This window comes from Volvox carteri (assembly GCF_000143455.1).
Source record: "Volvox carteri f. nagariensis unplaced genomic scaffold VOLCAscaffold_21, whole genome shotgun sequence".
Lineage (NCBI taxonomy): Eukaryota > Viridiplantae > Chlorophyta > Chlorophyceae > Chlamydomonadales > Volvocaceae > Volvox > Volvox carteri.
In genome coordinates this window covers 862409-875999 of record NW_003307564.1, presented here as the reverse complement: position 1 = coordinate 875999, position 13591 = coordinate 862409, and the positions used below count along the sequence as shown (strand labels likewise).

General features: G+C 52.2%; 3 protein-coding genes across 3 annotated transcripts; 1 reads left to right on the top strand and 2 right to left on the bottom strand.

Annotated features, from left to right (window-relative positions):
- Nucleotides 1-2892: 2892 nt before the first annotated feature.
- VOLCADRAFT_91484 (uncharacterized protein) lies at nucleotides 2893-6056 on the bottom strand (the record flags this gene model as incomplete). Its single annotated transcript, XM_002950916.1, has 6 exons — nucleotides 2893-3058; nucleotides 3540-3695; nucleotides 3877-4006; nucleotides 4726-4888; nucleotides 5180-5230; nucleotides 5877-6056. 6 exons carry the CDS (start codon nucleotides 6054-6056, stop codon nucleotides 2893-2895), a joined length of 846 nt encoding a protein of 281 aa, XP_002950962.1.
- A 1402-nt stretch (nucleotides 6057-7458) lies between these two features.
- Nucleotides 7459-8860, bottom strand: VOLCADRAFT_91483 (uncharacterized protein; the record flags this gene model as incomplete). Its single annotated transcript, XM_002950915.1, has 4 exons — nucleotides 7459-7692; nucleotides 8249-8398; nucleotides 8629-8697; nucleotides 8732-8860. The coding sequence occupies 4 exons, from the start codon at nucleotides 8858-8860 to the stop codon at nucleotides 7459-7461; spliced, it is 582 nt and encodes a 193-aa protein (XP_002950961.1).
- A 1301-nt stretch (nucleotides 8861-10161) lies between these two features.
- Nucleotides 10162-12538, top strand: VOLCADRAFT_91482 (uncharacterized protein; the record flags this gene model as incomplete). Its single annotated transcript, XM_002951019.1, has 3 exons — nucleotides 10162-10179; nucleotides 10910-11881; nucleotides 12272-12538. 3 exons carry the CDS (start codon nucleotides 10162-10164, stop codon nucleotides 12536-12538), a joined length of 1257 nt encoding a protein of 418 aa, XP_002951065.1.
- Between the last annotated feature and the right edge of the window lie 1053 nt (nucleotides 12539-13591).

Below are 13591 nucleotides of genomic sequence, written 5' to 3'. Positions count from 1 at the left end.
ACGATATTAGATTCGAAAAATACTCCTCCAATGAATGATGCCACAGTTCATGGATTGTTGCATGGATCCCACCCATGTAGATGTAGAAGCGCAGGCACACAGGTCGAGGCCCCATTCGTACTTAAGAGATGCACGGCGGTGGGGCATACATGGCGCCGCTCGAAAGAAGGACAACTCACGCTTGTGCCCAATTCTGAACATGCATTGTGTTGCTTACAAATGGGGCTCAGGCGTGAGACTACTGCGCACCGTAGAAACTTCCGTACGTTTTGGATCCATAGTACAGATCAAACACATGCAAGGAAGGGCGGCAAGAAAGCTTGCTTTGGTATGCGATGCACAATCGATGGTTCATGCCATGCACATGTGAAGCCATAATCCATTAGCTATGTTAGAACAGCGGTACGATACACAAGAAAGCATGTATCTTAATGCCTATGTTCATGTATGTGCCAGTACCGGCTGCTGTATAGCACCTAAAGTAACGGACCTGTCGTATTTGCTGTACTGCATTAGCTCCAGGAACCGGGGCCCTTGCAAAGTAATGCGCAGAGAGCTGCCGGCCGCGAGCATTGACAAAGCGCTACTGGTACTGGTACTACTACTGCTGCTGCTGCTGCTGCCGGTGATGCTGCTTCCGCTGGTGGCCACCGAGTTAGTAGGACCGTTACTGCTAGGATTGCTAGCGACAAGGACACTGGAATTCGTGGTACCATCAACAGCATTAGAAGCAGCAGGTGTACTAGAACTTGTGCTTGCAGCAAGCATGGTGGTGCCGCCAGTACTGGTAGTGGCAGTGGCGGTGGCAGTCCGGCTGCTGCTATATTCTGAGGCAGTGCTGCCGGTAGAAGTGTCTGAATCTCCACACACGCCGTTCACCGTGCAACGGCCTGCACTGGTTCCGCTTTCCGTGTTATTTGTGACGCAATAAACTTCCGGTGTGATGCAACTGATGCGAACCTGCACGCAGAAACTCAAACGCGGAATCATACAGACTTCAAAGCTTTGAATAAGGATAAGCAGACATGCGAGGTATGGTAGGCCCAAAACCTTGGTGATTGGACCGCATATGTTTCTTTTCGTTTCTGTAGTAGCTGGTACATAGTACGGCACGCATGGTGTCTAAAAATACACGTTAAGGCGCTCCACACTCTGGGAAAACGGGGGTCATTTTACCCGTAAATTTGGGTCAATCCACCCGTAATTTGACAGAAATTACGGGTCCGTAACACGTTACGGGTCCCGTAATTTGAGCACAAGGATACGGGTGAACATTTACGGGCGACTACCCCGGAATTACGGGTGGATATTACGCGGTGCTGCAGGTGAATTACGGGCGCATGTAACCAATTACGCGCACAATTACGGGTGAAGACCCAGTGATTACGGGTGGATATTACGCGGTGCTGCAGGTGAATTACGGGCGCATGTAACCAATTACGCGCACAATTACGGGTGAAGACCCAGTGATTACGGGTGGATATTACGCGGTGCTGCAGGTGAATTACGGGCGCATGTAACCAATTACGCGCACAATTACGGGTCAAGACCTTGTGATTACGGGTAATGTAACCTGTGGATGACTTCCAGCACGGGCAACCAACAAAATGTCACCTATGTTCTTCCTTATAAAAGGAATGCTTTGGCAACTTAAAAATAAGCATGTTTACAAATTTTCTTGGCTACTACATTGTACTGCAAACATTTTACAATTGTAACGTACCAGCCGCCATGCCGGTCGTGCAGAGTTACCAGCGCCATCCACCACAGTGTACAGGATGGCGAAGCCGTACGGCGCCTTTGGTGGTGTGGCCACAAGGGTATCGACAGCAGCTGCACCGAAGGATTGTATCCTGGAAGTGATGTTGACCGTGAGACCGAACTCGTTAACATCGACAGCGACGGCGCCTGCATGCCAGGCGGGACTAATATTGAATTTTTTTTAATTTTATTAATTTTTTCTCTGTTTTCGCCGCGGGTGATGAGTTCCTAACGGTAAAGAAGCACCCACTATGTTTATTGCTCCAAACTGCTTGAGGCAGAACACCTCAGAACACCTCAGAGCAACAGAACACACGCCCTTAACAGCGTTAGAGCAATAAAACCCATTATTCCTATCCTGGAATGTGCTGAGGGCCGGGAACCCGCTTCCATGCGGGTTCAGGAATAAGGAATAAGTGATGAAATCAGGAAGTGTACATTTCGCTCCCATCAATGCGCTCGCTTTGCCGCTCCCTGGGCTGTGACAGGTCACAGTGCAGGCTGCAATGGCTGCATTCTCGCCCATGCACAGGCTACAGGGATTGCACCATACCCTGTCGAGAGGTTTCCCAGTAACCGTACATGTTGTAGTTCTCCGAGTCATGAAGTAAAAGCACAATACGATTAAAGCAGGCCAATCAACTGACCCAGTAGATACACGCACTACGGAACGTCCTCTCCCCGGCTGTAGTAGCCGGTACCCTGTACGGCACCGTGAACAACTACAAATACGCGCTAAGCGCTCCACCAGCATCTTGAGAGGCCTTTTCAGCGGCCAGCTACTACATCGCCCTTCCCCAAGTGAACTAGCTCCAACCATCCCAACCCGCGCCTCTTTTTCCCCTTAAATCCGTCGACCGTTTGGCCCTGTAAAATTGAGGAGTGTCTATCGACCATTTGTTTTCAGGCCTATCTACTATACCATAGCACGATCTATAATAGATCATGCTATACCATGAATCTTCTTACGATCTTACCTATATCGTGAGTAAGAAAGAAATTTACTAAAATGTTTTCTTACCTAAGATAGGGACGGTCCCTACCTATTACACGAGGGTGTCGCATATAGGGAGCAAAACGTTTATTGACAATATTATACGATGACCCTGCTGCCTGTAGACCATAAAAACTTTACCGCCGGGCATAATTCGTCCCCGTACCTGGATGGGTCCACGTGCTACCGTACGATATGTCATCAAGCATGATCGCCTGACCCTGCCGGTTTATTGCGACCCGGCCAGAGCCTCGCAAGGTGAGACGCGGAGAAAATTTGTCCTTGCGATGCTCCCGAAGGGCCCTACATGCAGTACCAGGCATTGAAAGGAGAATTGCACTTACAATCAATGAGCGCAGGTGAATGGGTGTTTTACCAGACCTTTTAAAAACATCAGATCGTACGATCTGTAGATACACGTCTACAGATCGTGGCCTTGTACAATAGATAGGCAGGAAAGGGACGTCCATACCTGATGTACCAGCTGATGTACCAAGGCACAAGTTAAAGACGAGAAGTATCCTACAGACGGGTCTACTGATCATGCCGGGGTGTACATGTATTAGATAGGGACCATCCCTACTTATTATACCAGGGCACGATCTATGGACGATAAACATTTTGCAAAAGGATGGCGCCCCAGAGAGAGTATACATACATGCTACTGCCCCATACTCATTTCAAGACGCAGCTACATGACATATAGCAAGTGCAGCATTTGTATACGGTACAACTTCAAGACATGTGTATGCACAGGACGACTCGTCCTGAGCTCGGAGCTCACCGACTGTTGGTTCCGGTGTCGATGCTGTCAAGTCCAACATCATCTCCGAGGCATTGCCCGGCCACAGAGCACTTCTCGTCTTTGAAGCACCAGAACTCGTCTAAGCGTTGGCAGGGATCGGCGATGACTACTACCAGCCGCTTAGGGGACGCAGGACTGTGGCAGGAGGTAAAGAGATGGGGGCGCTTGCATTCACAACAACCATGCAAAGCTTGCCCTAGCTGCTAAGAAACCTACATATATATTTACTGTTCCCTAGATTGTTTTTTATAAATCGTCACTTTACATCGACCTGCCCGATACCTCCCCACGTGAGCACCCCTCGCCTCATCCATACATTTGTCTGCTGTTAACCGCCCGGTACTCCACAAGATACGCCTGGTTGCGCAAGTTAGGTTGCGACGAATCCAGGGAGGAAGTGGTCACGCACTCCATGCCGCTGGCGGCTAAGTCGACGTCGCCAGTCTCTGATAAGGGACGGTGCAACGACAAGATGTGTACCAGCGTAAAGGATCAAGGTATTGCTTGTTGGCCGTGGTGAATACCGAGCCAGAGAGAAAAGCACGCAGAGCAGCACAAGTCGAAGCGCGCAGTGAATGTCAGGAGTCCATTGTCAGGTGAAAAAGTGAGACAGTGCATCGTCAGGCGGCAGGTAGGGCATTGCCGGGACCCGGTCCCTCGAGCCCCATGGAACACGTGAGCGGACCATGGTTTGGAATGATTAGCTGTAACAGGTGGCCACTGAGATGGCCTCTCAAGATGCTGGCAGAGCGCTCAGCCTCAGTGCGTGCCGTACTGTACAACAACTACTACGTCGGCTGGCAAGCTTATCGGCACTGGCGAGATACTATGCCAGTTATGGATTCATAACTGCGAAGTGTCCATGGAATGCCCCTGCCGCGTTGCTTACATATCAGTAAAACTCACCTACCGGATTTTGTCATTTCGCGCAGTGCATGTGAGAGATGTATGCATTTGCCCGTTACGTTACCTTGGCTACTAGCTAGACAAAACACGGGCCCTTACCCAGCAAGCAAAACGATTGCTCACACGGGCCGCGGGAAAAAGGGCCTCTACCTCAACTTGTGCCCAATGAACTTCAAGTGGTTGGTTTCAAAACCCGCACCGTGAACACGAATTGTCACGGGGCTAGCTTTCAAGCGCGATGTACACGTCACACACTCACCTGTGCCCACAAGGATGCCATCTAGACCTTCCGGCGGCAAGCTGCATAGGAAGTACTTGGTGCTGATTTTCACGTTGATTGAGTCCACGGGGTCAGAGGCGGTGACAGGCGGCTCAACAAAGGGCGAGGCTTTGGAGGCGAACCATTCATACAGCGTCTCACCCTGAGCTTGGGGAACAGGGCATACGGCGAGGTTATGGTAAGCGCCTCAGCTGCTTCATCATGCGAAGCAAGGAAGCTGAGGGGGCTACAGCGGCGGGGCTGAGGAGGCTAATAAGGCAGCAATAGCTCTCTTAGTGACTAGGCTCTCCGTTCTGGGCTTCGCCGTGGGTTGGTGCACGTGTCATTTAGGGCCAATTGGGCTAGGTGTCCGATTCCTTGCAGCTCTGAAGAGCGAACACACAGACCCCTTGCCGCCACAACATGCCTTTGGTGCGTATACCGAGGAACACACCGTGTGTTCCTTGGTACACGGTGTGGTGCATGTAGGGAAGGATGCAGGCCTCTGTGGCCGCAGTGAGGAAGGTGGTACAGGTCAGGGCCATGGGCAAAGCTGACGGCAGTAAAGCGATAATGTTCTTAGGGTTGAATTAATTTTCAATACATACGCATGCACTTTCAGGCATCCATGTCTAGTGAGATTTCTAGCGAGAGGCAAGATGTAGCAGCTGACCGCTGAAAAGGTCTCTCGAGTTGCTGGTGGTCGCGCTCTGCGGGTATTTATAGCACCGTACTGTGTCGGCTGCTACACAAGAAGGATAGGATAATCGTTCCGTGTCTAGACATAAGGTATTTGTATCTGGATTCCGTGCGTACACGCAATGCCTCAGGCCATGGACGAAGACTTTTACTAGTGCATCGTCACCTGCTGGATGAAACGGGCTGAGGATACAGTTGGTGATTGAGTGGGCGAGCGCCGCAATTTCCTATCATCTAAATCATGCCCTTTACCTATTATACAACGGCACGATATTTATAGACTAAAACAATTTTACAGATGGAGTGAGCTGGGTAATAAGCGCACACCTTCCATGCGAGGCCAATGGATGTAAGGCTGGGACAAACGAGTAGTGAAGATAGGTGACAGATTCGCATGTAGCTTAGGTGATTGGCTCGCTCGTCGCTGGGCTTCTCAGCTGGCTGCACCTCACCTGTACTTCGATGGTGGGTGGGTCCTTGTTGGTAGCAGCTAAGGCCTTCATGTCGATGGCTGGCTCACCCGCAGCCCTTTCGTTGGAGGAGGACGAAGATCCAATGGTTTCGGTGCTGGGGTCCACATCCAGGATCTCCAGCATAGCAGAACCTGCGTATACATTACGTAGTTTTGCCATATTGTACCAAGGCTAAAATATAAATAATAATAAATAATTATAATATTATTGGACCGACCGCCGGTCACTCTTGTACTTAGCTAAGTACAAGAATGACCTGGTACTTAGCTAAGTACAAGAGTGACCGCGGTCGGTCCAATAATATTTTAATTACTTATTATTAATATTTTAATCATCTGTTAATATTTTAATCGTTTATTCTCTTTTATAATATTTGTGTATATATTTATTATATATTTATGTATGATGTATGTAGTATTACATAGGGACATGGGTCCCTATCTATTTCACCAGCAGGGCACGATCTATATATAGACGATAAAAACGTTTACGGCCATATGTGAAGTACACATAATCGTGATGCACATGTGTGATCGTTGCGTAGGTACCTGGCCCGTTGGCATGGCCGGAGAGGCTGGGCGTATCCACAGACGAAGTGAGACCATGTACCTGGCAGCGAGAGTGCGGAAAGATAGGCAGGGATGCGGCAACAACGTCATTTTCCTATTTATCTTTTAGAAAGTTGTTTTCTCTGCTAAAATTCTGTGTCTGAATCGTCATTGTTAATTTCGCCTGCGAACCATTTCATCCGTACGATGCGCGTGCCTCGCTGCATGGCAACCTCAATCCTAGTTCAGGTCGTCCAGGGGCTGTATCATAGCACCTGCGTATCCTGAATTTTGAGTACTTGTAACACAGCAAAGGCGTAACCCGGGATGCTCAGATTGGCATTTGCGTCGTTACATTGCCCCCCACTTAGCAATGGACGTCCTCGGCCATTATTTCGAGCACAGGAGCCATCCCACCTCGCGCCAGTGCGCTGGTTTATCCATTACACCATGAAATCGCCAATTTGCGACTTGCTGGTTGCCAGAATCGAACCGCCGACCCGAAGTTTATTTCGGAATTCGTGCGGTCCCGTCTCGATACCATTGTAACACAGCAAAGGCGTAACCCGGGATGCTCAGATTGGCATTTGCGTCGTTACAGTACTGCAGACGCATTGCCTAAGTGCCGGAAACACCGCTTACAAGGAATTCCTTTAGGCGGTTGGGCTGGGCCAGCTATCTTTCCCAACGAATCGACAGACGAACTTGCGCCAGCCAGCATTGATTTGCCCAAGTTCCGATGGGAGGGGGAAAATGCAATGGGGTGTCCATTTCCCCAATACGGAAGATAACCATACTGGCAGATGTTCGAGAGTGAGGCCTCACAACCTAGGGTTATGGAGCAACAGTCGGGTCTTCAAGGATAAAACCCAAACGGCAGATAGCCGTCGTTGGAAGAGTGGGAGTGGGAGAAACATAGGTGCACAGAAAGGGTTTCATTTGTTAGGCTTTTTAATCCATCCTCACTCTGCAACACTTGGCAAGGCTGGCACTCTGGGAAAACGGGGGTCATTTTACCCGTAAATTTGGGTCAATCCACCCGTAATTTGACAGAAATTCCGGGTCCGTAACACGTTACGGGTCCCGTAATTTGAGCACAAGGATACGGGTGAACATTTACGGGCGACTACCCCGGAATTACGGGTGGATATTACGCGGTGCTGCAGGTGAATTACGGGCGCATGTAACCAATTACGTGCACAATTACGGGTGAAGACCCAGTGATTACGGGTGGATATTACGCAGTGCTGCAGGTGAATTACAGGCGCATGTAACCAAATACGCGCACAATTACAGGTGAATACCCAGTGATTACGGGTGGATATTACGCGGTGCAGCGCTGCAGGTGAATTACGGGCGCATGTAACCAATTACACGCACAATTATGGGTGAATACCCAGTGATTACGGGTGGATATTACGCGGTGCTGCAGGTGAATTACGGGCGCATGTAACCAATTACGCGCACAATTATGGGTGAATACCCAGTGACTACGGGTGGATATTACGCGGTGCTGCAGGTGAATTACGGGCGCATGTAACCAATTACGCGCACAATTACGGGTGAATACCCAGTGATTACGGGTGGATATTACGCGGTGCTGCAGGTGAATTATGGGCGCATGTAACCAATTACACGTACAATTAGGGGTGAAGACCCTGTTATCACGGGTTACACGGGCAGATATTACTCTGCCATGGGCTGGCTGAGGCACCCACGGCGTATGTAGGCAGGAAGGTCCGTCCAAGCCTACCTTCGTGCTGCACATGTCAAGTTCGAAGGAATCCCTCGCTACACACTCACCTCGGCCAGGGTTGCGTTGAGGTCGGGATAGGTATCCGGCAGTGAGAGGGCCAGCGGTGGAAACTGAAGCAGGTAGAATACAAACGAGTCCAGCGCTGTCTGGCCAACGAAGTTACCAGACACGGACTGCCAGTCGCCGGGAAACCATACCTGTAATTTTTCAGGCAAAATGTATTACGGACACTTGACGGAAATCCTAAGCACACGGCTTTGGGGCCCCCGCGGCTGGTAGGTGCGGTCTCACTTTCGCCTTTCTATGGTTGCACAAGCTCATGCGTCCGCAAGACGTGAAGAGTGAGAGCTTAGAGTACGCACACAGTCATCCTTATCTTCCCAGCAATCATATATGTGCTATGCCCGTTGAACCGCGTCCCACGTACCGTGCATGACAATGTCGTGCCGCCGCCAGTACTGTTGCCATTTGTACTGGATGTGCGAAGCTTGGCCACCTGCGGCAAAGCAACAGCAGCCCGTTCAACTCACCGTCCCCACATTCGCCATGCAAAGGCAGCAGGTTGCACACTCGAGAGTTAGATGCTGCATGACAGCTATGCACCAGAGCAGACAACCAACAGATATTTTCAGTATGCAAGAAAAGGTGAAGTTTGCCATGCATGATGGTGCATGGCTGCGGGACATGCTTTGTTGGCGTACGCGTGCCTGAGTTAAATGATTGCGAAGCAATTTGGTTAAATGAATCGAATGTGCGTCGTGTGAGGGCAAGATGGACTGGGAGGGAGGAATGTATGACGATGGAACTTAGAGAGAGGAGGGGCGGGGGTGAGGGGACGGGGGGAACTGTAGTAAGCTACATTTCCCTTAGAATATTTCAGCAATTACTGTTAACAATAACTGTAATTTCGTTAACGCTTCGACTCGAGTTTCGTACGTGTTACGTACTATCGTAACATGTCACGAGGATGGCAGTTGCTCGTAGTGAACACAACGGGCTGGGGCCCCGGGCCCCACCGACAGTATCCAAGTACGGCAGGACCGTGGTAGGGAATCTCCGGCAGGTAGGCCGAGATATAAGCTACCCGGGCGGGGTGCTATGGCCAGGCACTTAAGTATCACAACTACTTGGTGTTCAGAGTTCAAGACTCTGCTGCCGTCATCTCAGATTGTTTCGTATCTGTCTATGTACGCTAGTGATTGTCGCTGGGTTGGACTTCTTCCTGCCTCAGCGAGGACTCTAAACTCCACGCTTCCGCAAAGCCAGTCGTCCCGCCAGGCGAGCGGCTGCTACAGGAACGAGGCCCTTCCAAGCCACCCCAATCTGCACACCATTTCCATAAAACCATGATGCCCGCACTTCATTGTTTGTACCGTTTCAAGCTCTAGGGACTCCCTAGCTTCGTTCCCTTGGAGGGAACAAATGCCACAAGCTTGGTACTTAAGTACCTCAAGTGCCTCAAGTAGTGCCTACTAAGTTGTGTTGGCAACCTGTTATGGCAACCTGCCCGCTGGGTATGTATTGAACCCGTTCAGGTAAAAATGTTCATGCACTTTGCATTCACAACCAGCGCGAGTCTCCATGCACGGCAAAAAAACCATGCCGCCTTGTCAATTTTGCATCCTACGGTCCACTAATAATCCATGCACATTAAGAATAAACATGCTACTAGCTCGCCTGAACATACGAAATCTCGGGAAGGATTGCGTTGTTGGTAATGATGGCCTTGAAATCTGCCAGGAAGGACTCTTGTCCGCCCGGATATGCAGAAGGGTCGAAATCCGGGAAGAAGGCATCGAAGGACACTGCCGGGTTGGTGCTCGAGTCGAACGGCAAGGGCGGTCCAGGCGACGGGGGTGCTGCACGAAGTGGTAAAACCATAGATGTTCAGCCGTATGTGCATATATACATCACAACATGTGGGAAACATTTGGGCACAGCAGGGCACGGTAAATGAGAAATGCAACAAAGGAGACGGGTGGGCGAGACGGGATGGCTGGCAAGGAACGACGGAAAGCAGAAAATGTTAAAAGTGTGCGGGCACGGCATCGAGTAGCAGATCGGGGCACGGCAGCAGGAACTGCAGATCGGGGGATGATGGATTGATGACTTGAGAGGTTGGCGATCGAGTTGCTTATGACCCAAATGCCTACCGGGAGGCGGTTGAGGGAACAAAGGAGGCCTTTTGAAAAACGGAGGTCTCGGGGGCCATGGGGGTGGGCTCGGTGGTGGTGATGGACTGGGTGGCGATGGTGGTGGCCTGGGAGGCTTCGGGGGGCTGGGTGGCGGCCTCGGAGGTGAAGGCGGACGGGGGGGTGATGGTGGTGGCCTAGGCGGTCGTGGAGGACCAGGCGGAGGTGAAGGAGATGGCGGTGGGAAGGGCGGCAATGGTGGATGCCTGGGAGGTCGTGGGGGATTAGGTGGTGCTGGAGGCCCAGGGGGTGCTGGTGATGGGCGTGGGGGACGACCTGTTTGTCCAGGACGGAAGGGAGGGTACGGCACATCTGGGGGAATTGACGGGGCTGGAGGGGGTCTTGGGGGAGGAGGGGGCGGTGGTGGAGGTGGAGGCGGACTTCCGATTAAGGATGGTGGAGGCGAGGGCGAGGATAGTGATGACTGGGGCAATGGTGGCCGTGATGGTGGTAATGGAGGTGAAGGGACCAGGCTCGCAACCAATGGACCTTGTGCGTCGCCTTTGATACCTGGAGGTCTCTCTGGATGCGGTGGTGCCGGGTACACCGGCAGGAGGTTGGGCAGATGATAAAATCCGCCGGGTTGGAGCGGTTGAGAGTTTGGTGGTGTCGGCTCTGGGACTCTTGGCGGCTCGTGAAAATGTGGATGCTGCTGCAGATCATCGATCGGAGTTGCTTTGGGTGGGGGTGGGCGGCTTGGCGGCTTGGCTAGCTGTGGTTTTGATGCCTCTGGATCTGGAACCATTGGGTTTGGAGGTTGGGGTGGAGGCGCTAACGTTTGTACCGGTAATAGGGGTTGTGGTGGAGGTTGAGGTGATAGAAGCTGAAATGGTGGAGGTGGCGGCCATGGGGATGATGGAGTTGAGGGCGGAGGAGGGGAAGGCGGTGGTGAAGGCCAAGGAGGGAGAGGTGGCAGCCGAGGTGGTGAAGGATGTTGAGGAGGCGGCGGTGATGGAGGTGGGGGCCGAGGAGGGGAAGGCGGTGATGAAGGCGGCGGTGATGGAGGTGGGGGCCGAGGAGGGGAAGGCGGTGATGAAGGCGGCGGTGGTGGAGGTGGGGGCCGAGGAGAGGAAGGCGGTGGTGAAGGCGGATGTGACGGAGGTGGGGGCCGAGGTGGTGGAGGTGGGGGCCGAGGAGAGGAAGGCGGTGGTGAAGGCGGATGTGACGGAGGTGGGGGCCGAGGTGGTGGAGGTGGGGGCCGAGGAGGGGAAGGCGGTGGTGAAGGCGGATGTGGCGGAGGTGGGGGCCGAGGTGGTGGAGGTGGGGGCCGAGGAGAGGAAGGCGGTGGTGAAGGCGGCGTTGGTGGATGTAGGTGTCGGGCTGTTGGCTCCAATCGATATCCCTTTGGTGTGGATGGAGGTGGCAACAGAGGAGGTCGAGGTGATGGTGGTGGCCGTGGAGGCCTCGGTGGCGCCGGAGGCCTCGGTGGCGGTGAAGGTGGCCGAGGCGGTGAAGGTGGCGGTGAAGGTGGTTGCGGTGGCGATGTTGGTGGGGGGGCCCATGGAGGGGGGGGCTGTTGTGGTAGGTATGGAGGGCTAGGCGGGGTGGGATAGTACGGGGGAAGTAGATAGTTTGGAGTCGCAGGCACGTTACAGGTCACAAAGGTGCACGGGTAGTTCAGTGACGGGGTCAATGGTGGATACATGGGTGGTGGTGGTGATTGCGGCACAGTAGGATACCACGATGACGGTGGTAAGGTAGGCGGTGGCGAGATTGCAGGGTTTGCAAGGTAAACTGGGGGGGTTGCTGGCTTGAATAGACTGCGGGCAAGAGGGGAGCTTAGTGGTGAGGATGGTTGTGGCGGCATCACTGAACTGGATGCTGGATGTGAATTGGGTGCTGCTTCAAGACTGTCATTACGCGGTGTCGATGCTGAAGTTGGGAGAGGTGGTAAGGCGGGCTGGGAGGAAGGCGCAATCGATGACGGGGTTACATAGGTTGTTGGGACGAGATCAGATGGTGGTGGTGGAGGTGATGGTGGTGGAGGTGATGGTGGTGATGGTGATGGTGGTGATGGAGGTGATGGTGATGGTGGTGGTGATGGTGATAGTGGTGGTGATGGTGGTGGCATTAAGATGGGTTGTGATGGTGGCGGCATTGGCTCTTGAAAGCATGGGTTGGCACTGGCATTGCATGGGGTTGTAAAGGATCCTAACCAGTTGAACACCAGTTGCCTGGCCAACATTTTGGCGTGTAACCATGACCAATCTGGAGGAAACGAACTGCTATTGCCAACTGTTTTGCAAGTGCAATTAGACGACCTGCAGGATACGGGACGCAAGGGCGGGAGAGGACCAGATATGAACATCTCTGGACGTGTAAATGAAGGGCGGCATGCACATGCGGAACTTGTTCAGTGGCGGCTGCAGCCAACCCAGCTGGGTTGGATCAAGTTAGCTACAGCGTCAGTAAGTTGTGAATGGTTGCGCTTTAGTATAATAGATAGGCACTCGAAAGTTCCTCAAATATGATAAGAAGGCACCAATATTCATAATTTATTATGAATTTGCAGACGAGGGTCGGATCTCCATTAAGTGTGGTGCTTAAGTTGTGAGCACTGGTCACTGACTTGTCTATTTGGGAAGCTGCATGCAATTATTCCGTCTCTGTGATTGCTCCAACAGGAATCAGACTCAGTAACACCAGGGGACTCATTGGCAGATGTTGGGTGGCCGTCTCGTATGTGATGGCATGCGATGGTATGTGATGTTTGCCATGCAAGCTCTGGGCAAACGTTAGGGCACCTCTATCGTCCTCGATGGCGCGAGATTATCTACGAGGCTTGCTGCTGATAACCTTGCATTCCCAGTCAAAACTCCGTTCAGGTAGATTTGCGCTTGACGACCCTGCTGATTGACTCTAATATGTTATCCTCTGTAGTAGCTGGTACACAGTACGGCTCTACAAATACGCGCGTAGCGCGACCACCAGCATCTCGAGAGGCCTTTTCAGCCGCCAGCTACTACATTTGGTATCGAGACCTCGTGAATGTTGAATGTGTTGGTCGCATACTCAGTTCGTTAAGCTCACGCAGTACTGTTTGTACTAGTTTAATGAGAGAATAGCAGCTTGCCAGCACGCAGGGGGGCCTTCCGCAAACAGAGATCGCATCAGGCGCCGCCGTCCACCGCACCAACGATGCATCATAACATCAACTAGTTGCCAGAAAGGCGGCGGGGAACGTGGCATCCGAACGCG